At 44.1% G+C, this 26,355-nt stretch overlaps 1 protein-coding gene across 1 annotated transcript in view; it reads right to left on the bottom strand.

Annotated features, from left to right (window-relative positions):
• Positions 1–4,333: 4,333 nt before the first annotated feature.
• LOC124622099 (cytochrome P450 4C1-like) overlaps positions 4,334–26,355 on the bottom strand; it is a 132,332-nt gene continuing 110,310 nt past the window's right edge. Inside the window, exons 10-12 of the mRNA XM_047147701.1 lie at positions 22,007–22,178; positions 20,816–20,995; positions 4,334–4,615 (exon numbers count right to left, since the gene is read on the bottom strand). Coding sequence (XP_047003657.1) covers positions 4,458–4,615; positions 20,816–20,995; positions 22,007–22,178 — 510 coding nt within the window. The 3' untranslated portion in view covers positions 4,334–4,457. The remainder of the gene's footprint in view (positions 4,616–20,815; positions 20,996–22,006; positions 22,179–26,355) is intronic.

Raw genomic sequence — 26,355 nt, 5'->3', positions numbered from 1 at the left:
ACTGGCCTTTAATTTAAGGGAATTGCTTTCCTTGTACCTAAAGATATGGAACTGCATACTTTTTCAAACCTACCAACGACTTGTCGAATGCGTGACACGTTGAAGTGCTATTGCATCGCGTTTTAAAGGTGGTCATAATGTTTTGGTTCTTTAGTGTATTTCAAGTCAGGAGTTTTCGTGGATCGTAGCTCCCTCAAAAATCGGTTAAAACTTCGTACTGTGTATATATTTATATATTTACATGCCGCATGCAATCTCACGGTGGATTAAGATGCAACACCGAAATACACCACACTGCTTTTCCGCAACTCAATGTACTCGTATTTAACGTATACTCGGCGGTCATGAAGAATAGGGTAGTCCATATTGCCCTCTACCATCGGGAAGGAATACTAACTCTACAGAAATACTGAACACTAATGAATACGCGTTAATGGTGGTTGGGTATCTGTGGCAGTGGGTTGAGTTACTCTAACAAATGCAGCAACCGGTCACCTTTTCTACAGTTTTATTTATTCCAAGTATCGTTTCAGGATTTCGTCCAATTTCAGTTCGCGTAATACGTTTATATATTTTTGTCTGAAACTAAGTTTATTGACTGCAGCTTGAACGCTGCCCCCACCTTTTGTTATGCAGGAGGGGCTTTCAGTAAGTAATGCAACATTTGTTTCGTTGGCCAGTTTCGGTCAAAAAATGCGGTATTTGTTGTGAGACGTTGTCATTGAATATTCCCACTTCCAAGTTCCGATTGGTGGCGGCGCTATAGGTAGCCTTCAAAATGGCGTCTGTAACGGAGATGCCATTGAGTTTCTTTAGGCGAAAATCTAGGGCGTCGCAGATATTCATAGGCGCTTTCAGGATGTCTGCTGTCTGGCGTGAACAAAGGTACTGTAGGTCGTTGGGCGAGGCGTCTGTCACCATCGCAACAAGTTCGCTCAAATCTGCCCGATCTGCCGCATGCCAGCCGGCCACACATAGCTGTGGCTCCTGCATTGTTGGAATATGCGTACAGTGTTATTCGAATTAATCGACGGATCACAAACTCCTCGCTACTCACTTGGACGTCTTTGTTGGTACTTCTGATATTTTCCACCAGTTGGATTACTCTAATGTACGTTTCCGCTGGGTTCTTCGCCGCCTAACAGAAGACCATAAAAAGCAACAAAGGACAACCTGTGCGGATTTGCATGCGCGTTAGGAGGCTGGTCGTGACAATTTTTTGTCGAACGTCGTCGCTGGCCGGTCGCGGGTTCGAATCCTGCCTCGGGCATGGATGTGTGCAATGTCCTTAGGTTAGTTAGGTTAGTTAGGTTTAAGTAGTTCTAAATTCTAGGGGACAAATGACCTCAGAAGCTAAAGTCCCATAGTGACTCAAATGGCTCTGAGCACTATGGGACTCAACATCTGTGGTCATCAGTCCCCTAGAACTTAGAACTACTTAAACCTAACTAACCTAAGGACATCACACACATCCATGCCCGAGGCAGGATTCGAACCTGCGACCGTAGCAGTTGCGCGGGTCTGGACTGAGCGCCTAGAACCGCTAGACCACCGCGGCCGGCAAAGTCCCATACTGCTCAGAGCCATTTGAACCGAACATCGTCACAGGCGATGAAACGTGGGTTCATCACTTCAGACCGGAAAAATAACGCCAATCCATGGAGTGCTGCCAAACCACCTCTCCTCGAAGGCGGTAAAGTCATATCGGCGGTCAGAAACGCTGAAAGGGCTGTTGTGTTTGATGTCCTCCCTCAAGGTGCAACGATCAACTTTCAAGTGTATTTCGCCACCCTCAGGAAATTGAAGAAACAACGTTTTCGTCGCCCCAGAAATGCAAGCGAACTTCTCCATGACAACGCAAGGCCTCATACAAGTCTACGCACCACAGCGGAGATCGCAAAACTTCACTGGACTGTTCTTCCTCATCCACGAGGCTCTCCGGGGGAAGCAGTAAGTGGATGACGGGAAGGTTATTGACGCAGCAAGGCATTGACTCTGATGTCGACCAGAGGAGTGGCATGTGGGCGTAGAGGCCCTTCCAGTAAGGTGGCATAAGAGCGTCGCATTAAACGGAGATTATGCTGAAAAATAGGTTTTGTGGCCGAAAAACGGGAGTAATATGGTGTATTGGAATCCTGAATAAATCAAACCTGCTCTCAGAACAAAAGTGTTGTATTATTTATCGATAGCCCCTGGTAGCTTGTAGCTCCCATTCTCGTTGTACTGTATAATCACTGTTAGGATCACTAAGGCGCCTTGGCGGACGTTTGCCTTTGTTAATATCAGAAATCACTTGCAAATGAGGTGTAATTTCAGATATAAAGAATCGCAGATGTCGGCTGTCACATACCGCGTTACATTAGTGCACCAGTGAGCGTCAGATGTTGTTTCATTACGTGCAATTGAGACAAATGGCTTCTTCAACTGTCGGAAAGTACAGGATAATAGTATCATTGATGAATTGTTTCCAGTATTTTAAATATATTACTTAAGATGCACCTATAATCCTAAACAGTATCATTATTATTATTATTTTATTATTATTATTGTTATTATCACTTCAAAAGTGCTAGTGCGTAATACTATCCGAAATAACCGGACCATGAGACCGTGCCGTCCACACTGCGCGCGGTCCGTAGTATATACGAGGGCTATTCAGAAAAAAGGGAACGTTTCCGTCTGATGCCGTTAGGCGCGCGCCGATAGCGTATATTTTGGTATGTGCGTGCTCGACAACTCAGTCGGCATCCATCCGTGACAGCAGGAACGTCTCTTCGCGTCTAATTTTTTCGATATTCGAATTTGAAATGTGCGCTGCAATCGAAAATCGCGACAGTTGTGAGGTGCGATCTGTGATAAGGTTTTTCTTGGCAAAAAACCTAAAACCTGTAGAAATTTATCGTGAACCGTGCGAAGTGTACGGAAACAACGTAATGAGTGAATTTTCCGTCCGGAAATGGTGCATTCGCTTTAAAAATGGCCGAACCAACGTTCATGATGAAGAGAAGAGTGGACGCCCGAGCATTGTGATTGACGATCTTGTCGCTAAAGTTGTTGAAACTATTCGTGAAAACCTTCACAATAGCAGAGCTTTCCCTTTCTTTTCAACAAGTTCCACGGACTTTGTTGTTTGAAATTGTCGCTCAAAAGCTAGACCACCCAAAATGGTTACAGAGCACCATAAAGAACAATGAATGGGGGCAACATTGACATTTCTGGAGGCCTACCACAAGCATGGTGATTCATTACCGGATAGAATTGTAACCGGTGACGAAACTTCGGTGAAACACGTCGATTGAGAGACAAAATTACAGTCCATGGAAGGTGGGCACATATGGTCCCCCCAAAAAACCAAGAAAATGTTTGCAGACATTGTCAGCAAAGACGTTGATGGCAACAGTGTTTTGGGATAGGCAAGGTGTGCTTCTTATTTATTTTCTCGAACGTGGAGCAACCATAAATTCTGCCCGGTACTGTCAAACTTTGCACAGCTTTAGAAGAGCAGTTCAATACAAACGCCGAGGAATGCTGACATCCAAAATTTTGTTGTTGTACGACAATGCCCGACCTCACATGGCAAGCCGCACTAAAGAATTCGTTAATTCATTGAAATGGCAAATTTTCCCCCATCCGCCCTACAGCCCCGACCTTGCGCCAAGCGGCTTCCACTTGTTTCCCAAGATGAAGAACAGGCTTGCAACGCACCTCTTACATGACGACGCAGAACTCCAGGCGGGCGTGACTCACGAGTTGAAGTCTCAGGTGGCAGAATTTTACGACAAAGGTCTTTCAAAGCTTGCCCACCGCTATGATAAGTGCCTCAATGAATTTGGTGACTATGTGGAAAAGTAGTATGCCAGTCGCTCTTTCAGATGCGTGTAATAAAATGTACTTCTTGTACTTAGTTTCTTTTTTCAATGCCAAAATGTTCCCTACTTTCTGAATAGTCCTCGTATGATGTGGGGAACCCGCCTCTGGCCACCTACAGTAACCCTCCTCCAAAGACATCAGTGTCTTCCACAGTTGTGTTGCATATAAATCGTTGTTCTCGTTGCTGTTAACTGTCAACTGTTCTCCATTTGTGACAAGTAACGCTCAGTAGTTTACCTTTTTCCAGTCCCTGTAGAAAGGTTATTGGAATCCTCATTGTTGAGTGGCCACATTTTTTTCATAATGTCTTTCATTGCTAATCAGTGTGTACATGTAGTGTCTATGAACAATAAGTGATGGAAATACAGTTCAGTGTGATACTATTGTGTGAGGCTTACGTAATACTTAATGTCACTAGGAGTGTTATGTAAGGATTTTGGCCCACAATTAGTACACCGGTATGTGCAGCTGTCTGGATCCCGTTATTATATTAGCAGCTTTTTTTTTGGAGTAAACATTATTTTAATGTACATTTCATGCACAGATGTGAACCATAAGTAACTGTGTAGCTGTACATCATCTAGTTGCTACCGAGGCGTCAGCGTGACGACATGGCCGCTGAAAGATCGCAACACGAGCTCGCCCAGGAGCTTCAGGTCCTTCAGCTTCTCGACCGTCTCCACGCGGAAGTTGTACAGGATGTACGACAGCACTGTCTTTTCTTCCAGGATGGCGAACTTCTGGCCTGCAAAAAAGGAGTACAACGGAAGTAGCGCCACACTTTGGACTGTGTGAATTAACAGCATTGAAGAAAGTCTATATACTTATTTGTCCTGACAAATATAGGGCCACATAATTCTTTGTTATATCTCAGCAGCTACTCAGCTACTCTTCATATTTTACATAACATTCGTTATGACATCTTACGTCTTGTATGAGATTCAATACTTAGAAATAGTTATGACACGAATAATCAGAGCAGTAATGACTATAACAAAAATAATTTACATTTGAGAGTTTTCAGTGAAAAGTGCAAGAATAATAGAGGTGTATTGCAAGCAAATAGATTTAGGCTGTACGTCGTAGCAGCAATTAACTTTGGGGAAGAAATGAGCGTGGTGAAGAAGAGGAACATAAATCATAGATAAATAGATAACTAAGAGCAATGAAAAGAGAGAGAGAGAGAGAGAGATTACTCACTGAGAAACGAAAAGAGATTGAAGCGAACTGGGTGAATAAGTGAATATCACTTCGATGTTCGATGGAGAGAACTGGTCATGTACGTTTATCCTTTAGGGAACAGTTACGGAGATAACAAGAGATGTTCCAGCCTTATCTTAAATGCAACAGGAAACTGAAATTCTGCCTTGAGATCAGGGCAACTGCAGCATTGGGGAAAAATTTGATTAAGAGCAACGGGGAAAAATTTGGTTAAGTTATTGTGTAGTGAATGACACCAAGGATACTACATAAGTCCTGCGATCATGCTGAGATGATACGTAGTTAATCTGTGATAATGTGAGAATTAGCACACAGAGATGCCGACGAAGTAGACATAACAGCGGTGTTAATCAATTTGTATGGTTTCAACCATTCTAACCAGACGTTGTGAGCTGTCTGTTACAAACACAGCGATCACTGCTAAATTTCTTTGTGGTGCTCTTAAATCGCATACATTATGTAATGATATATTCTGTACCTAGCTACAGGTCTCTGAAACCACGACCGTCTTTGACGCAGTCAGCAGAACAGGAGGAAACGTTTCCAGGTTTCGGGCTTGCGAGCCAATGAGAACGGAGCGCGGCATGTAGTCGGGAGCAGAACGGTGTGTTTGAATAGGAGGGAGACTCATGTAGAATATAGTTGCGCGCTGCTCTTGATGATGATGATATTTGTTTTGTGGGGTCTTCAACTGCGTGGTTATCAACGCCCGTACAAGGTCCCAATCTGTTCTCTGTACAGCCTCGCCACTTTCCCCAACGATGAAGACAACACAAACAGTCACCAGGCGGAGAAATTGCTCTACCCGGCTGGGAATCGAACCCGGGACCCCATGATCCACAGGCAGCAACGCTAGCCACTAGACCACGAGCTGCGGACGCGCTGCTTTTGAGACATGCAGCTGTGGTAAGATGCTTTACACTTGTGTAAAGATTTGAGTACAGTGGAAGTCAGAACGTGCTGGCGAGTCGCACACATCGTACTATTCATGTGTGCCTGTTTATTGGTTCGTACTGAAAGCTTGGAATGGCTATATTCACAATATTTTCAGAACTTTAGTGAATGCTTTCTATTTTGGGATGATATGTTCGTAGCTTTGTAAATGGGGAGATTTTCGAAGCACGGTACAAAACCTGGTTCTATAACCGATACGAACATAAAACAAGGACATTTTTTTACTGGGCCAGAGGGTTTCACGAAATTTCAATCACCGACTTTCTCCCCTGAATGCGAAAATATTTTTCTGACGTCCATTTACATACAGAGGAATTATCATACTAATAAAATAAGAAGAACCAAAACTAGCGCGGAAAGGCTTAAGTATTCATTTATCTCACGGAGTGTTCTAGAATGAACAGATAGAGAAAGTCTGTAGTTGGTCCGATTAACTCTGTCACACTTAAATGTGAACTGCTGAGTAGTATGTAGATGAAGTTGTGAAATCGGTCTCAAACGACTACTCCCTCTGCATGATTTTAGAGAACTGAAGACAAGTCTGTCGATGCAGTTGCTGATGTATCTAGCAGCTGTTCACGTCAAACAAAGTGTGATTACTTCACGCCTTGCATTCTCAGATTTAAGAATAGACATATTACGCTTACAATCTGAACCAAGCATGCCCAATGCATACAACTTACGTATAAGTCCAGTTGTTTACACGTTATTCATGTGAATTTATACCTTTACCACTGTTTAATAGCTTCACGTAATTAAATTAACTATTTAATTATAGGCATTGAAAGTACATTGGGTGAAGCTAGTTCCTTCTGTTCCTTTGTCATATTTTCTTAATGGTCCACTCTTATAGCGTTACTATATGAATTCATGGGTCTGAACTTAACATAATGTTGAGAAAAACTTAAGGACAAAATTAACCTTTGTATGAAGTGTCACTGCCGAGCAACATAGCTCGCTGAAGCTTGGACCATACACAGAAAAAACTACTACAGTATAGAACAGAACATAGCTCCAATAAATACCCAATGAGACGAACAGAAATGACGTTTTTATTCAAAGACAATAACTACACTGAAGACACCGCGATTTACGATCCTCCTCTGGATATTACAAAGACAAGACGTAATTCTTAATAAAGTCTATAATCAACGCACGCTGCGCAACGTGGTCCGATGGTGGCCACAAAGTTGGTAAGGAGTTCCTGTGGTAGGTCTTTCTATTCCTGGACCAGTGCGGCTGACAACTGCTGGGTAGTCGGAGCATGTGGACGAGCTGTAATAAGCTTTCCCATCCCATGCCTCGCGTGATCGATGGGATTTCAATGGGGGGAACGGGCCGGCCATTCTATTCGCCGAACATTCTCACGTTCCAAATTATCCTCCTCTTTCGCTCACTGTCCGATGTCGTCGCTCATTGTCATCCATAACAATGAAGTCAGTGCCGAATGCATCCTTCGAAAGCACTCATGTGCCAAGAGCAGAGGGACACCACTAACAACGAGTGGGATCGCGTGGCCTGCTCAAACGAGAGCAGATTAACAGCGTAGTAGTTATCTACGCACCCTCATGTGCCGAGCGGTGCGAAAACGCATTGCAGCCACGAACATTGTCGAACATGATCGTTTTGGTAGTCCTGGTCTTATGCTATGCGGAGGCATAATGTTGCGTGAGCGCACTGACCACCAAATCTAGGAACACGGTACATTCACTGGTCGACGTCATTGTGACACTGTATTCCTTCCACACGAGTTCATGTGATCCTGACTTCTCTTTTATGGATGATAATGCACGACCGCATCGAACAGCGCAGGTGGGTGAGCTCTCAGAACTTGAGGATATTCGGTGAATGGAATGGCCTGTAAGATCTCCCGACTTACATCCCATGTGGGCCGCGTTGGAGAGCCGAATTGAAGCAGGTTTCCACGCACTAAAGACCATCTACCAGTTGTCAGCCGCTCTGGTCGAGTAATGGAACGGCCTACCACAAGAACTCATTGTCAACATTGTGGCCAGCATGAGAAGTCACTACTGAGCAAGCACTGCCGCCCGTAGTGAACACACGCACTATTAAGAAGCATGTCGCATCGTTTGTAATGTCCACGAGACCGTTACGAATCACCATGCCTTCAGTGTAATAATTGTCTCTGAACAGGAATGTCAGCTCTGCTAGTGTCACTGCATATTTCTTTCACTTACATTCTGTACTATACTGAAGCAGTTCTTTCTCTGTGTCACAAGTTTCATCGAACTACGAGGGTAATCCCGAAAGTAAGATCTCCTATTTTTTATAAGAACATAGACCCGTTTATTTCTACAATGGTTTACATCACTTTACAGCCTGAACATTTAGGTATTTGTCGACATGATCACCATTTCTGTCGCTGCATTTTTGTAGACACTGTGGCAGTTTTTGTATGCCCATGTCACACCAGCTCGCCGCCATGCTGTTCAGAAAGTTACGAACTGGCGTGATTGTTGCTTGGTCTCAGGTGTAAAGTGGTATGTTCAGGTTTCGTCACCTGTGACAATTGAGTACAAAAAGTTGTCCTGTTCGGCTGCAAGGCGGTGAAGAAATGCGCGGGAAGCATCAACTCGTTGCCACATGTGCTCCTCAGACAGCATGCGTGGCACCCATCTTGCGCACACCTTCCGGTAGTTCAATGTTTCCGTTAAAATTCTGTGAGTGGTGCCTCGAGAAACCTCAGGAACCAACGTGCAGAGATCTTCCAGGGTGATCCGCTGATGTTCACGCAAGCTTTACTCAACCTTCAACACTGTCTGCTCAGAAATTGACGGTCTCCCGCTCCTTTGTTCGTGGTGAATTTCGGTCGGACCAGCTGCAAACTCTCTACACCACTAACGGATATTTTTGATATCCATGAGCGACTCACCATGCACTTCTGTCAATTGGCGATGGATTTCAATTGGCGCAATGCCCTTTGCGTTCAAAAACCGAATAACTGCCAGCAATTCGCACTTGGCGGTAACATCCAACGGGAACTCCATTCTCAACGGCTGCGAAGCCAAGACTGGGCGCCTAAGAGCGGCGTGCGCATGCTCACACACAGCGCGTGAAACACTCTTCAAAACAGTGTGCCCAACAGCCACAAAAACAGAGTTCTGTACTTATAAAAAATAGGAGATCTTACTTTTGGGATTACCCTCGTACGTTACTTGGCAGTGACACATCACGCAAAAATTACTTCCCCCTCTTAGGTTTTGCATACCAGTGTACGCTGAGGTGACAAAGTAAGGACACCGATTCCATGTATAAAGATGGCTTTAGTATCGTTTACCCAAGGTACAAAAGGGGAATGATAGGCAGAACTGTCTCTTCTACTCGGTGATTCATGTGAAAAGGATTATAATGTGATTATGATCGCACGACGGGAATTAAGAGTTTCAACGCGTAGTGGTAGTTGTAGCTAGATGCATGGGACAGTCACTTCGGAAATCGTTAGACAATTCGATATTTCGAGAACCTCAGTTTCAAGAATGCGCCGAGATACCACATTTTAGACGTTACCTCCCGTAACGGACAAGGCAGTGGCCAACGGCCTTCATTTAACGACTGAGAGCAACGGCTCTGCGTGGAGTTATCAGTTCTTCTACACTACTGGCCATTAAAATTGCTACACCACGAAAACGTGCTACAGACGCGAAATTTAACCGTCAGGAAGAAGATACTGTGATATGCAAATGATTAGCTTTTCAGAGCATTCGCACAAGGTTGACGCCGGTGGCGACACCTACAACGTCCTGACATGAGGAAAGTTTCCAACCGATTTATCAAACTCAAACAACGGTTGACCGGCGTTGCCTGGTGAAACGTTGTTGTGATGCCTCGTGTACGGAGGAGAAATGCGTACCATCAGAATATGAAATCGGCGGGTTCAGGAGGGTAATACGGAACGCCGTGCTGGAGTCCAACAGCCTCGTATCACTAGCAGTCGAGAAGACAGGGATCTTATCCGCATGGCTGTGACGGATCGTGCAGTCACGTCTCGATTCCTGAGTCAACAGATGGGGACGTTTGCAAGACAACAGCCATCTGCACGAACAGTTCGCCGACGTTTGCAGAACCATGGACTATCAGCTCGGAGACCGTGGCTGCGGCTGCACTTGACGCTGCATCGCAGACAGGAGCGCCTGCGATGGTGTTCTCAACGACGAACCTGGGTGCACGAATGGCAAAACTTCATTTTTTCGGATGAATCGGGGTTCTGTTTACAGCATCATGATGGTCGCATCCGTGTTTGGTAACATCGCGGTGAACTCACATTGGAAGCGTGTATTCGTAATCGCCATACTGGCGTATCAACCGGCGTGATGGTATGGGGTGCCATTGGTTACACGTCTCGGTCACCTGTTGTTCGCATTGACGACACTTTGAACAGTGGACGTTACATTTCAGAAGTGTTACGACCCGTGGCTCTACCCTGCATTCGTTCCCTGCGAAACCCTACATCTCAGCAGGATAATGGACAATCGCATGTTGCAGGTCCTGTACGGGCCTTTCTGGATACAGAACATGATCGACTGCTTCCCTGGCCAGCACATTCTCCAGATCTCTCACCAATTGAAAAGTCTGTTCAATGGTGGCCGAGCAACTGGCTCGTCACGATACGCCAGTCACTACTCTTCATGAACTGTGGTATCGTGTTGAAGCTGCATGGGCAGCTGTACCTGTGAACGCCAACCAAGCTCTGTTTGACTCAATGCCCAGGCGAATCAAGGCCGTTATTACGGCCAGAGGTGGTTGTTCTGGATACTGATTTCTCAGGATCTATGCACCCAAATTGCGTGAAAATGTAATCACATGTCAGTTCCAGTATAATATATTTGTCCAATGAATCGCCGTTAATCATCTGCATTTCTTCTTGGTGTTGCAATTTGAATAGCCAGTAGTGTAGATAAGCAACACTGACTGAAACAACCGCAGAAATCAGTGTGCGAACTACGGTGAACGTCCCCGTTAGGACAGTGCGGCGAAATCTGGCGTCAGTGTGCCAGACAGCAGACCACCGACACGAGTACTTTGCTAACAGCCTGCAGTGCCTCTCCAGGGCTCGTGACCATGTCGGTTGAACCCTAGACGGCTGTAAGACCGTCTGAGTCCCGATATGAGTTGGTAAGAGATGGTGTTAGAGTTCGAGTGTGGTACAGTCAGCACGAAGTCATAGACCCAAGCTGTCAACGAGATATCGTGAAAGCTGGTGTTGGTTCCATGTGTGCTCACATGGAATGGACTGGATCCTCTGGTCCGACTGAACCGGTCATTGACTGGAAATGGTTATGTTCGGCTACGAGGAGACAATTTGGTCCCATTCGTGGACTTCAGGTTCCCAAACAACGACGGAATATTAATGGATGACAATGTGCCATGTCAACGGGTCACAGTGGTTGGCGATTGGTTTGAAAAACAGTTTGAGTGAATGTATTGGCTATCCAGATCGCCCAACATGAATCGCACCGAATATTTATGTTATATAATGAAGAGGTCAGTTCGTGCACAAATTCCTGTATCGCCAACACTTTCGCCACTGTTGACGACAATAGAGTCAGCATGATCCAAGCTTTCTCCAGGGGACTTCCAGCGACTTGTTGAGACCATGCCACGTCGAGTTGCTGTACTACGCCGGGCAAAATGGAATTTGACCCGATGTTAGGAGGTATCCCACGACCTTTTTTACCTTCGTGCATATGAGAGGGCGTTTCAATTAATAGCGTATTCACTAGACACAGCTTCATGTAATTCCAATTAAATACAATAGACGGGAGGCTTAAACGTATACAGCCTTGACATGGTAAGATGGATGGCTGATACAGATGTAACTCACATGAGTATTGGTAGTTATTTCTAACCTCCTACAGTTTATCCTACAAGCACCGCGCTGGAATTAATCGTAATAGAAGAGGTTCGGTGGAATGGAAGACGACATATTTGGCGCAAAAGTAAACTGCGCGTACGAGGAAAAAGATCCTGAAATCATACGTCACAAGCACAGTTATGTGTGACACAAGGACTGTGAGGAAACAGGCTATAATAACAGAATCATTGCAAATGAGGTTACAGCGATCATCGTGTTTGTCAGCCATTTTACTTCCACCACTTGATAAAGTCTCCTGTACACTACTGCATGCATCACAATCTCCAGATATATAGGGTGAATCACTTGAAACTTTCAGTGAAAAGAATTCCACAAATAGAAAATGCTATTGATATGCGGTTTTCACCGAATATATTGGTATGCAGGGGCTCGCATTGTTATCCAATAAACAGATTGCAAAAATAGAAAGCGTATTTTTGTGCAAACAAACACTTTAAGTGTCTATTGACACTAACAAACTAAAAGTAGGGTAAATTAGAATGTCAGTGGTGTTTGTTGCAGGAGTCTAGTGCAAGACTTTTACTATGTAGATATCATATTGTGCAAAGTTCCCACACCGACACTTGTTTGTGCCATTCAGCCTGAGTAGTTGCTATGTACGACGCGGCTATATTTGACTACAGGTGCTCCTGTGTTCCTTGAAAGCATCGCGACTTGCTAGTCAGTTAGTGTGTGACAGTTCAAGCAGTCATGTATCTTGTTTAGTGATGAAGCCACATTCACCAATCACGGCCAGGTAAACAGAGAAACATGCACTACTTGTCCGGTGACAATCCCCGTTGGCTTCGTCAGGCGGAACGTCAGTGTCTGTGGAGTGTAAACGTGTATTATGGGATAGTGAAGCTCAGCCCATGGACCGTTTTTCATAGGCGGAAAACTGAAGGCGCACTAGTATCGCAGCCTCCTAACAGACCATCCATCTTCCATGGCTGCTAGGAAGACGTTCCTCCGCAGACTAGGAAGAACCTGTGGTACCAACGTGATGGTTGTCCAGAGCACTGTACACGAAGTACTAAAGCATGTCTTCACGAATTGTTTCCAACTCTTTGGGTTAGACGCAGAGCACCTGCGCCTTGTCCCGGCTGTTCGCCGGATTTGACGCCTGAGGACTTTTTTCCTATGTAGAAAGCTGAAAGCCGCCGTCTACAACGACATAACAACTACAGCTGATGTTATGCAACGGCTTATTGGTGCAGCCTGCCCCGACATCTCCGTTGAAACGCTAGCACGTGTGAAGCAATCGTTCCATACCAGACTGGAAGAGTGTACTGCTGCTGCCGGTGGTCATTTTGACCAAAACGTGTGATGGTCAGTTGTACCTTTACTGGTCAGAATCCAATTAGCTAGTGTACCGTGTTGTGTTGTTCTTTAGTGTGTGCTACCACAGGTATTGTGTAAGTGTCGGTGTATGAGCTTTTCAAAATGCGGTATCTCGTAAAGGACTCGCATTAGAATCCTGCAACAAACGCCATTGGCCTTCTAATTGATCCTACTATTAGATTGTTAATGTCAATAAGCATTGTCCTATTTTAAGTACGAGTAGTTTACGATTGCACAAAAAATGCACTTTCGAAATATCATTATCTATTTATTGGCTAGCAGTTAGGGCCCCTGACTATTATTCCATTCTGTGAAAACTATACATCAGTATCACTCTCTATTTCCGCAATACTTGTGGTGCAAGTTTTAGGTATTCATCGAGTTTGATTGTAAATGTTTGCCAATGTCAAGTATTGGCGTTTCACTGAGTCGTACTCTCTGACTTTTCTGATCTCTTCTAATCCAGGTAAGAACTTCCTTCGTCCGTAGACGTCTTTTCGCCTACCTTGCTCACCTTTTCATTTGCCTTATAGCCATAGTAATTCCAGTCTGTTTTCTGATCCATATTTCTATATAACTCTTTCTTCTAGTATTTTCCAGTAAAGATGTCTCCAACGTTCCCAGTACAATTTTCATTTTTAGTGACTACATAAGTCTTAAACAAATTATTGCTTTTATCATTATTACTATTATTATTATTACTATTATTTTCAGGCATACTTTGAATGGTACTCTATTAAATTTTCCATCCTTTGGTGTAGTTTATGTTTACTGGAGGTGAACAAAAAATATCAAAAGCATAATGTAGGTGATGTCGATGAATAACAAGAACATCGCTGACACGGGAATTCTCTAACATGGTATCGCTGTTGTATATTATTTGATCTAACTGAAATAAAATGTTGTCGTTACTTTGTGTTTTATTTCTTCTGTATTGATCTCTCCCCAAAGCTGGAACCGAAACCACGAATTAAATCAAGGAAGATGGTGAGAACTTCTAACATGCTGGCAGAGATACTTGGAGCCGCTGTCTCTCGTAAGATGCCACTGCGAACACAAGCGCGGTAAGTTGGTGGTTTAGTGACACAATGCCCAGTAGGTACTCCGGCACCGAGTGAATTGCACGAAAGCTAGTATGTTAGCAACATTTTTTCGGAGCAGGAGATTGCCGTGAAGTGGGTTGTCGGTAGGTAATGTATTAAGAAATTGTGACATAATATCCAATAATTGTTCATGTTCGGCAGTTACAGCCAGAAGTTAAACTGCTGCGGTCGACAACTTGACATACGTCGTTCTTCAACAGTGGCTGTAACACCTACACTTAAGTACTGTAGCTCTGTACAAGTTGGGTATACCCTGTCTTACAAAAAGATACACCCATAAAGAAAAATAGAGACGTATGTATGAATGTGTAATCCGCAACTTTCGGAGAAGAACATAGTTCAGAAGAAAAGTTTTACAAGAGAACTGCTTTCAGATAAACTGTGTCTAGCACGTTTTTTAATTTCATTTGAATTTGAAATAAGTGAAACACTTTTTGTGCTACATAGGTCAAATACGTGATTTCCGACGCAGACCAGGTAACGCTAACACAGCCAGTCAGAGGAAAAGGGTCAACAATTTTGGCTGGACGTTTACTTATGAGATTAACATTTAACTCACTACGTAGCTAAACCGCCTTTCTGCTGAATCAGTTTATTATATGGCTATTACATACGTAGGTAAAAAGTTTACAGTATAACCACCCACGCACAAAAGGATACCAGGCTTCAGATTGAAAGAGTAATTTCTACTAAGCACGCCTAACTTTACCTATGGAAGGCTTGAATTAAATGTTGATGATGAAATTAATGAGAGTAAGCATCTGGTCACAGTACATTACTTGACTTTCTGTCTGTAACTCATGTTTTCCAATGTGCGAGTATACTCCCTTTAAAATTTCACAGAAAAACAAAGACGTCATCATTCACACCAACCAAATTCCGGTATTATGCTCTTGAAGTATCTGAAATATTAAAACTATTCTGATAGCCAATGTCAAGCGTCTCTGTTGTCACAGAATTATGTGACTGAGCCTTAAATGTAAGGAGAACTTGGATGTAACATACTATATTACCCAAATAAAGAATACGTAAACGCACACAAAATAAATTACACACTGACGAAAAAAAATGCAGCACCAAAAAATTATACAAGTATTTGTGTTTCGTGAATACGTCTGTCTAGGTAACATGTTTCAATGATTAACACTGCGACATCTCAGGTTAATGTGAGCGAAAGATAAGCCACTGAAAATGTGAAATGGTGGTACATTAATAACCTGTGTATCCGTCTGAGTGTTGAACGTAACCATGCAGACATGCATGCATTGTGTTGTATAGACGCTGGATGTCTGTTTATCGGATGGAGTTCCAGGCCTGTTGCACTTCGCCGGTATATACAGCGACGGTTAAATACTGGTTGTGGATGACGCTGGAGTTGTCGCCTAATGGTGTCCCACATGTGCTCGATTGGAGACAGATCTTGTGTTCGAACACGCGAAGGCAGCATGTCGACACTCTGTAGAGCATGTTAAGTTACAACAGCGGTATGTGGATTAGTTTTATCCCGTTGGAAAACACCCCCTGGAATTCTGTTAACGAATGGCAGCACAACCCGTCGAATCACCAGACTAATTTTACAGATTTTCAGTCATGGTGCGTAGGATAACCACGAGAGGACTCCTGCTGTAATACGAAATCTGTCCCCCACCATCACCCGAGGAATAGGTCAGTGCGTTTAAGCCGCAGAAAGCTCATTTGGCCTCCTCCTAACCAATATCGGCCGTCAGTAGCATCGAAGCAGAACCAGTCGTCATAATACAACACAACAGACCTGCACACCACCCTCCAATGAGATCTCGATTGATTCTACCGAAGTCGCAAACTGTGGTGGTTTTGGGTCGTTGATAGCACGCTACACAACGTCTGGCTAGGAGCTGCCCCTGAAGTGCCGATTTGTAACAGTTCAGTGTGTCACTGTGGTGGAACTGCTGCTCGACTTACTTCTGCAAACAATATGATGCTTCACAGCCATACGCCGAACACAATGGTCTTCCCTCTTGGTAGCACCAAGTGACCGTCCGGAGCCCGCTCTTCTTGTTACCGTTACTTCCGTTGACCACCGTTGCCAGCAGTCATGTACAGCGGCTACATTCCTGCCAAAACTTTCAGCAATATCGCGAAGGAAAATCCAGCTTCTCGCAACCCTATTACATGAACTCTTTCAAAGTCAGTGAGGTGTTGATAATGTCGTCTTTGTCGCCTTAAAGGCGTTCTTGACCAACGGCAACTCACCACGTCCGACCTCACTGTCACTACAGTTACAGCGTGTATTTATAAAGCAAACCTGATCTGCATCCTGGTAGTGTCACTGATAGTGCCACTCTTATGCGACAGGCACGAAATCTGAGTAGACATCATCTTCCAAGTATAAAAATCACGCCTACCAACGTTGTTTATGGCTGAGAACAGTGTACTCAACAAAATTACGTCAGTGTTCACTTGATACTTATAGCTTTTACGAGTAGTATACTTTCAGGTAGGCTAGTAGCACCAAATACGCTTGGCCTAAACAAACCATGAATGTTTATTTTCCTCTGGACTGCAGGTAGGTATTGAAATGTGGACACGTGGACGCACAACGGACAATTCACACAGACAGGCACGGTCAAATTCGCGGCGCAGTTACAACCGTGCAGGAAACGACAGGTAGCAAATTTTCTGATGTGTTTATAGGAAGAGTGTCAGACACAGAGAAAAAACTGAAACACTGAGGCGGGCACGAATCAATCAGGTCGTGGCAGTTTCAAGTAGCCTGCCAGAGACAGTATTGCCGAACGTGTTCTTCACTTGGTTTCGACAGACCGAACAAAAGTAGCTTTTGCTCACGTAGCTTGAATTTATCACTCCTGAAAAAGGCAAATTTTAACTGGTAATGAGCATTCCACAAATGTTAACCCCACGGACCCACAGATGTCTGCACATTAGCGAATTTTAGCGCATGCAAGTGCTTGAATTTGCGCCCGGTGATCAGTTTGGCTAACATCAAAGCTAATTACATTGGAAATGGTGCAAAGTAACGAATGTTTTTCGTACCAATTATTTTTCAGCATAACCTACCCTGCAAAATCATTACAACCTTTTTAACTTATTTCTGGCCACCCGTTATATACACATCAGTGTTTAATCTTTTCCTCAGATTTGTGTGTGGATGTGTATGTTGTCTGCACAATAGGCACGTTACCGAATACAAATTCAGCAAATGTGTATCGTGCAAAACCAAACACGAACCATTTCACTGTCAAAGAATCTGTACACCAATGTGACAAAAGTCGTGGGATACCTCTTAATATCAATTCATACTTCCTTTTTGCCTGCTTAGTGCAGCAACTCCACGTAGCATGGACTCAAGAAATCGTTGGAAGTCCCTGTTGAGCCATGTTGCCTATAGAGCCTTCTATAACTGCGGAAGTGGTGCCAAAGCAGAAGTCTGTGCACGAACTGACTTCTCGATTATGTCCCATAAATGCTCGTGGGATTCATGATGGGCGATTAAATTGTCCAGGATATTCTTTAGAACAATCGCGAACAGCTGTGGCCCGGTGACATGGCGATTTGTCATCTATAAACATTCCATCCCTGTTTGAGAACATAAAGTCCTTTAATGAATGGAAATTATCTCTAAATAGCCGAACATAACCATTCCCAGTCAATGACCGGTTTTGTTGGACAAGAGGATCCAGCCCATTCCACGCAAACACAGCCACACCACTATGGAGCTACCACCAGCTTGCACAGTACGCTGTTGACAACTTGGGTCCATGATGTCGTGAGGACTGAGCCACACTCGAACCCGGCCGTCAGCTCTTACCAACTGAAATCGGGACTCATCTGAGCAGGCCATAGTTTTACGGTCGTCTAAGGTCCTACCGAAATGGTCACGAGCCCAGGAGAGGAGTTGCAGACGATATCGTGCTGTTAGCAAAAGCACTCGCGTCGGTCATCTACTGCCATAGCCAATCAACGCCAGATTTCGTCGCACTGCCCTAACGTATAAGTTAGTTGTACGTCCCACATTGATTTCTGCGATTATTTCATTCAGTGTTGCTGGTCTGTTAGCACAGACAGCTCTAACCGAGCGCCCCTGCTATTGGTCATTAAATCAAGCCAGTCGGTCACTACGTTGTCCGTGGCGAGAGCTGACGCCTGAAATTTGATATTCTCGGCACATTCTGGACACTGTGGATTTCGGAATATTGAATTCCCTAACTATGTCCGTAATGGAATGTCCCGTGCGTCTAGCTCCAACTACCATTCCGTGTTCAAACCCTGTTAATTCCCGTCGTGTGGCCATAATCATGTTGGAAGCCTCACACGAATTACGTGAGTGCAAACGACAGCTCCGCCAATGCATGCCCTTTTATACTTGTGTACGCCACACACTTATATGGATACCGCTATGACTACATAAAATATCTATTACATCTACATCTACATTTATACTCCGCAAGCTACCCAACGGTGTGTGGCGGAGGGCACTTTATGGCAGTTAATAGTGCACCGTGGCACCACATGAAGCACTACGTAATGTTTCGCAGCCTACCTGTGAACTGGTTCATTTTTTTTTGGTTCAAACCCATCGTCAAATTGAACGTAAACGCAGCGACAGTTCTTGCTTGTTTGTCTTTGGCTGAACGAGTAGCATTTTGTCTGTGAAATTAGCGAGTACAGGATACACTAGTTTGTCTATACCACGTAAAGATATTTACGGTAGGATCCGTGGGTGTTTGCACAAATTTATCCAAGTGGTTGTAGGATTCCTGAAGTTCCATTTCACGTACAACTGACTGGTTGAGTTTGAGGATGTATGGGCCTCAAAAAATATATTTGTCGGTAAGTACACAAAGCTTATTATTTCTTAAACGATTGGTAGTTACTCAGTCAATATTTTGTTTCAAGGCACGTTATTGCTATACCTTAGAGGTAAGCATATTTCATTACTATATCCAAAGTATACCCAAAGGACCCCCTCCCTCTCCCTACAATGAACGCCTGACTTTCCCCAGGAAGGGTAGCTTTCATACCTCAAACATACAGATAAACCGTGAATCACAACGGACGGGTATCTGTGGAGAGGCCAGACATACATGTGGTTCCCGAAAACTTTATCATTAGTTGCAGGGGCAATAGTCTGGATGATTGACTGATCTAACCTTGTGCCATTAACTTAGCTTTGCTGTGCTGGTACTATGAACAGCAGAAAGCAAGGGGAAAGTACAGTCGTGATCATTTTCGCCGATGGCATGCAGTTCTACTCAATGGTGAAGCAGCAGGTTGATCCTGACTTGTACAGTGAGCGTATGTCACTTGTGCATTTGTCTACCGTCAACGTGTGATGCATCTATTGCCAATTTGAGATGGTTGTGCTTACGAATAGGCACTTTAGTGCAGTCTCCGTCGTTCAGGCTAGGGGATGAACCCGTCGGTTCGAAACAAGTCGCCAAAATATATGTACTGCAACTGTGACAGATTTATAATAAACTGTTCACGAAATAAAAGGATTGCTGGTCGTACATCAACAAAGAGTTGAAATTGCGTAGCTAGTAGAACTTGTTGGATATCACAGGGGATACTGAATTTAACTGACGAAAGGAGAAAATATAAAAATGACAGGGAATACAGTTGTCTAAAGACTTAGGTGGAATGCAAAGGGCAAAATGGCTAAGCGGGAATGGCTGGAGGATAAATGCAGGTCTACATCGTTGTATGTTGGTTGGCATTCATCTTATGTATGTTTGATATGGGACCTGAAATTCTGATGCTTGCTACTCATGGCATATATCATGTACTCTTTTGCTATGTGACTATTTATTGATACTGTAAGAAAGGATATTATCGCCCGTTTCTTATTTGATGTCGACTTTGATTTGATCCTATTTCACACTTGCGGCTATGAAATTTTAAACTGTTGAAACAGATACACTGATTCTGACAAAATTTTTGAGCACCTGTCGACTGGTTTTCATCTTTGTTGAAAGAATAACGTAATAATGTGTTCTCCTTTATTTACTCATTATTGACACATTTGTTTCCTGTGTATTCTACAGGTATTTCTTTACTGCAAAGAGCTTGCAGTAGTAGAGATACTTTTCACAGTAGCGAAAATTAACAGGCGCTCGCAGCTCTTAAGGTATGTATTTGAGAGCCCACGTTTACTGTACATATTTTTCTTGTTTTGTTCCACACTATCACCTCTGAAAATACGTAATACTTTTTTTAACACCCTGTATGTTCTGTGTAGCAACATCATTATAAGAACAACTGGCATGGTAGTGTAGATAAAAATATATTTGTGCTTACCCAGCAACAAAGATACGACCATACTAAGGCTTCGTAATTATCTTTATACACAGATAACAACGCATCGTGTATTATTGTTGCCTGTTACCGACATGAAAGATTTTATTTGGGAGCAACGATCTCTGACGGCCCCGTCCGACCCTCGGGCAAGGCTTACCTATGCAGTTTCGGGGCCCCGCGCTGAAGGGCACGTAGGCGAAGGCGTGCCTGCCCTGCACCCTCTCCGGCAGGAAGTTGTCCGGGTCGAAGCGGTCCGGGTCCGGCCAGTGGTCGGGGTCGCGGTGGGTGTGGCAGATCTGCATCGTTACTGTTACGCCCTCTGGTACCCTGTACCCACCTGCGAACATGCGAAGTGTTTACACACAACAGAAGTCACCCAAACTCAATGGGTGATAGCAAGATTAACACACAGTACGCCACGTACCGACAGACAGAATGTAGGAGAGTCTACCAAGGACAAATATCGAAGAAATTGTGATTGTAAATGTCTGTTCGTAATCATAGAATGACACTTTACGTTTATCATCTTTAACGCCTTAACAAACATGTTGCATTAAAGAGGAAATGATTTAATCAACAGATGAGATTTCGTATTTACAGCTGCAGATGACAGTAACTAGATAGATGTGAAAATAAATAGTAAAGAGATTGAATGGATTGCTTTTGGTGAACTAAATACCACGTTGTTTGTCAGATTCTGCGTTACTATTGTTTTATGCATAACCGGTTTTGTGGAACATGTAAATTAACAGTGCCCCAGACCCTGGCTAAGCCATGAATACACATTATCCTTTCGTCCTGCAATGCTTGGCCATCAAGGTGTGCACGAGAAACCCTTGAAGTTTGGCAGGTAAGAGATGAGATACTGGCAGAAGTTAAACTGTGAGGGCAGGTCGTAAGTTCTGCTTGGGTAATTCAGTTGAAAGAGCACTTACCTCAGAAAGGTACAGTTCACAGGTTCGATCACCGGTCCGGCACACAGCTTTAATCTGCCAGGAAGTTACAGTAACTACGCTAGAACACAAGGCGTGGACCAAATGTATCATTCATGATATATGAACGTCATTATCCTACCGTAAAATTTTTGTTTTGTCAGAAGTCACTATTTTTAGGTAGAACACCTGATGGACCTGTACCTTATGGACGCAAACTAATGGAGTGTGCGGTCTGAATAGCAGGTCAGCTGAACTGAAGTACTGAAAACACGTAACTTACATTATAAATTCATGAAGTGTGTCACCTAAAATGGAGCACTTATATTTAATTGAACACCACAATCCTTCTGATTACGTTTACAATCATCAAAATAGATGTCCGTGTGAAATTGAATCAGATAACAGTTACCTACCCACTTGCACATCTTTGGTGACCTTGCGGGCGATGAATGGCACGCTTGGATAAAGCCTCAATGCCTCCTTAATTACCATGTCAAGGTACTTCATGTTATGTAGATCTTGCATTGTGAGGCCTCTAAAACGATCTCTTTCAAATACATCTTTTAACTCGGTATGAACATTCTCCTGCAAAAAGATAATGATATTAACACACGCTTTCTTGTTTAATTATTAGATCAGCTATACACTGTTTCCACAGAACCATAGCGAGGGTATCCTCAAGGGTGAGGAATATGCGTGAAACAAGAACACATGATACAAATTTAGAAAAAAAGTACCTTCCACAGATCCTAAGTGAAATATTTCTCACGGACGTGGAATAAAAAATGGTTCAAATGACTCTGAGCACTATGGGACTTAACATCTGTGGTCATCAGTCCCCTAGAACTTAGAACTACTTAAACCTAGCTCACTCATTTGTTACATAGTTTATTTCTTAATTTCTTTGGTGTTTTTGGTACTTGCATTGTTTAATTCATAAATTTCTGGCGTATTATAGTATTTGAGAGTTGTAGCATCGCGTTTTAGTACCTGAATAGTGTAAATTCGCGTAGTCGTTTGTCTTCTGTTTTTGTTTTGAACGGCCAGTGTCGGTTGGTCACAGTCAGTGTGCTCCCTGCCGCCGTTGGATAAGCAGCTGCAGCAGCAAGTCGTATACTCCTAGCTCACTCATTTGTTACATAGTTTAATTCTTAATTTCTTTACGTGTTTTTGGTACTTGCATTGTTTAATTCATAAATTTCGGGCGTATTATAGTGTTTGAGAGTGTAGCATCGCGTTTTAGTACCTGAATGGTGTAAATTCGCGTAGTCTCCTTCCGCCGCCGAGTAGTGTCAGCAGTGCGCAAGTAGCAGCATTACCGCATTCACTAGGCAATCTTCTATTTTAATAACCATCTAAATTTTGTCGATTTGTTTGCGCTCTCTGTAGATTAGTTCAGACGTTCTTTGCAAAACAGTTTTTAGCATGGATAGGGACTGCAACTGTTGTGTTCGGATGCAGGCTGAGTTGGCATCCCTTCGCTCCCAGCTTCAGGCAGTGTTGGCTTCGGTCACACAGCTTGAGGATGTTGCCAATGGGCATCACTGTGGGGATCCGGATGGGGGTTTGTCGGGGACGGCCAGCTCGTCCCACGCATCCCCCGATCGGACTACGACTGTGGTTGCCCGGGATACTGCCCGCATTGAGGCTGATCCCTCACCTGTGGTAGAGTGGGAAGTCGTCTCAAGGTGTGGCAGGGGGCGAAAGACAGTCCGGAGGGCTGAACGGAAGGCCTCTCCAGTTTGTCTGACGAACCGGTTTCAGGCTCTGTCTCAGGCTGATACTGATCTTCGGCCTGACATGGCTGCTTGTCCTGTTCCAGAGGTTGCCCCTCAGTCTGCAAGATCCGGGCGGTCGCAGAGGGTAGGCTTACTGGTAGTTGGGAGCTCCAACGTCAGGCGCGTAATGGGGCCCCCTAGGGAAATGGCAGCAAGAGAGGGGAAGAAAACCAATGTGCACTCCGTGTGCATACCGGGGGGAGTCATTCCAGATGTGGAAAGGGTCCTTCCGGATGCCATGAAGGGTACAGGATGCACCCATCTGCAGGTGGTCGCTCATGTCGGCACCAATGATGTGTGTCGCTATGGATCGGAGGAAATCCTCTCTGGCTTCCGGCGGCTATCTGATTTGGTGAAGACTGCCAGTCTCGCTAGCGGGATGAAAGCAGAGCTCACCATCTGCAGCATCGTCGACAGGACTGACTGCGGACCTTTGGTACAGAGCCGAGTGGAGGGTCTGAATCAGAGGCTGAGACGGTTCTGCGACCGTGTGGGCTGCAGATTCCTCGACTTGAGCCATAGGGTGGTGGGGTTTCGGGTTCCGCTGGATAGGTCAGGAGTCCACTACACGCAACAAGCGGCTACACGTGTAGCAGGGGTTGTGTGGCGTGGGCTGGGCGGTTTTTTAGGTTAGATGGCCTTGGGCAAGTACAGAAAGGACAACAGCCTCAACGGGTGCGGGGCAAAGTCAGGACAAGCGTGGACCAAGCAGCAATCGGTATTGTAATTGTCAACTGTCGAAGCTGCGTTGGTAAAGTACCAGAACTTCAAGCGCTGATAGAAAGCACCGAAGCTGAAATCGTTATAGGTACAGAAAGCTGGCTTAAGCCAAAGATAAATTCTGCCGAAATTTTTACAAAGGTACAGACGGTGTTTAGAAAGGATAGATTGCATGCAACCGGTGGTGGAGTGTTCGTCGCTGTTAGTAGTAGTTTATCCTGTAGTGAAGTAGAGGTGGATAGTTCCTGTGAATTATTATGGGTGGAGGTTACACTCAACAACCGAGCCAGGTTAATAATTGGCTCCTTTTACCGACCTCCCGACTCAGCAGCATTAGTGGCAGAACAACTGAGAGAAAATTTGGAATACATTTCACATAAATTTTCTCAGCATGTTATAGTCTTAAGTGGAGATTTCAATTTACCAGATATAGACTGGGACACTCAGATGTTTAGGACGGGTGGTAGGGACAGAGCATCGAGTGACATTATACTGAGTGCACTATCCGAAAATTACCTCGAGCAATTAAACAGAGAACCGACTCGTGGAGATAACATCTTGGACCTACTGATAACAAACAGACCCGAACTTTTCGACTCTTTAAGTGCAGAACAGGGAATCAGTGATCATAAGGCCGTTGCAGTATCCCTGAATATGGAAGTTAATAGGAATATAAAAAAAGGGAGGAAGGTTTATCTGTTTAGCAAGAGTAATAGGAGGCAGATTTCAGACTACCGGACAGATCAAAACGAAAATTTCTGTTCCGACACTGACAATGTTGAGTGTTTATGGAAAAAGTTCAAGGCAATCGTAAAATGCGTTTTAGACAGGTACGTGCCGAGTAAAACTGTGAGGGACGGGATAAACCCACCGTGGTACAACAACAAAGTTAGGAAACTATTGTGAAAGCAAAGAGAGCTTCACTCCAAGTTTAAACGCAGCCAAAACCTCTCAGACAAACAGAAGCTAAACGATGTCAAAGTTAGCGTAAGGAGGGCTATGCGTGAAGCGTTCAGTGAATTCGAAAGTAAAATTCTATGTACCGACTTGACAGAAAATCCTAGGAAGTTCTGGTTTTACGTTAAATCAGTAAGTGGCTCGAAACAGCATATCCAGACACTCCGGGATGATGATGGCATTGAAACAGAGGATGACACGCGTAAAGCTGAAATACTAAACGCCTTTTTCCAAAGCTGTTTCACAGAGGAAGACCGCACTGCAGTTCCTTCTCTAAATCCTCGCACAAACGAAAAAATGGCTGACATCGAAATAAGTGTCCAAGGAATAGAAAAGCAACTGGAATCACTCAATAGAGGAAAGTCCACTGGACCTGACGGGATACCAATTCGACTCTACACAGAGTACGCGAAAGAACTTGCCCCACTTCTAACAGCCGTGTACCGCAAGTCTCTAGAGGAACGGAGGGTTCCAAATGATTGGAAAAGAGCACAGGTAGTCCCAGTCTTCAAGAAGGGTCGTCGAGCAGATGCGCAAAACTATAGACCTTTCTCTCTGACGTCGATCTGTTGTAGAATTTTAGAACATGTTTTTTGCTCGAGTATCATGTTGTTTTTGGAAATCCAGAATCTACTATGTAGGAATCAACATGGATTCCGGAAACAGCGATCGTGTGAGACCCAACTCGCTTTATTTGTTCATGAGACCCAGAAAATATTAGATACAGGCTCCCAGGTAGATGCTATTTTTCTTGACTTCCGGAAGGCGTTCGATACAGTTCCGCACTGTCGCCTGATAAACAAAGTAAGAGCCTACGGAATATCAGACCAGCTGTGTGGCTGGATTGAAGAGTTTTTAGCAAACAGAACACAGCATGTTGTTATCAATGGAGAGACGTCTACAGACGTTAAAGTAACCTCTGGCGTGCCACAGGGGAGTGTTATGGGACCATTGCTTTTCACAATATATATAAATGACCTAGTAGATAGTGTCGGAAGTTCCATGCGGCTTTTCGCGGATGATGCTGTAGTATACAGAGAAGTTGCAGCATTAGAAAATTGTAGCGAAATGCAGGAAGATCTGCAGCGGATAGGCACTTGGTGCAGGGAGTGGCAACGGTCCCTTAACATAGACAAATTCAATGTATTGCGAATACATAGAAAGATGGATCCTTTATTGTATGATTATATGATAGCGGAACAAACACTGGTAGCAGTTACTTCTGTAAAATATCTGGGAGCGTGCGGAACGATTTGAAGTGGAATGATCATATAAAATTAATTGTTGGTAAGGCGGGTACCAGGTTG

Source organism: Schistocerca americana, chromosome 7 (genome assembly GCF_021461395.2).
Source record: "Schistocerca americana isolate TAMUIC-IGC-003095 chromosome 7, iqSchAmer2.1, whole genome shotgun sequence".
NCBI classification, from domain to species: Eukaryota; Metazoa; Arthropoda; class Insecta; order Orthoptera; family Acrididae; genus Schistocerca; species Schistocerca americana.
The sequence above is the reverse complement of the archived record's forward strand: the minus strand, read 5'-3'. Positions and strand labels throughout refer to the sequence as shown.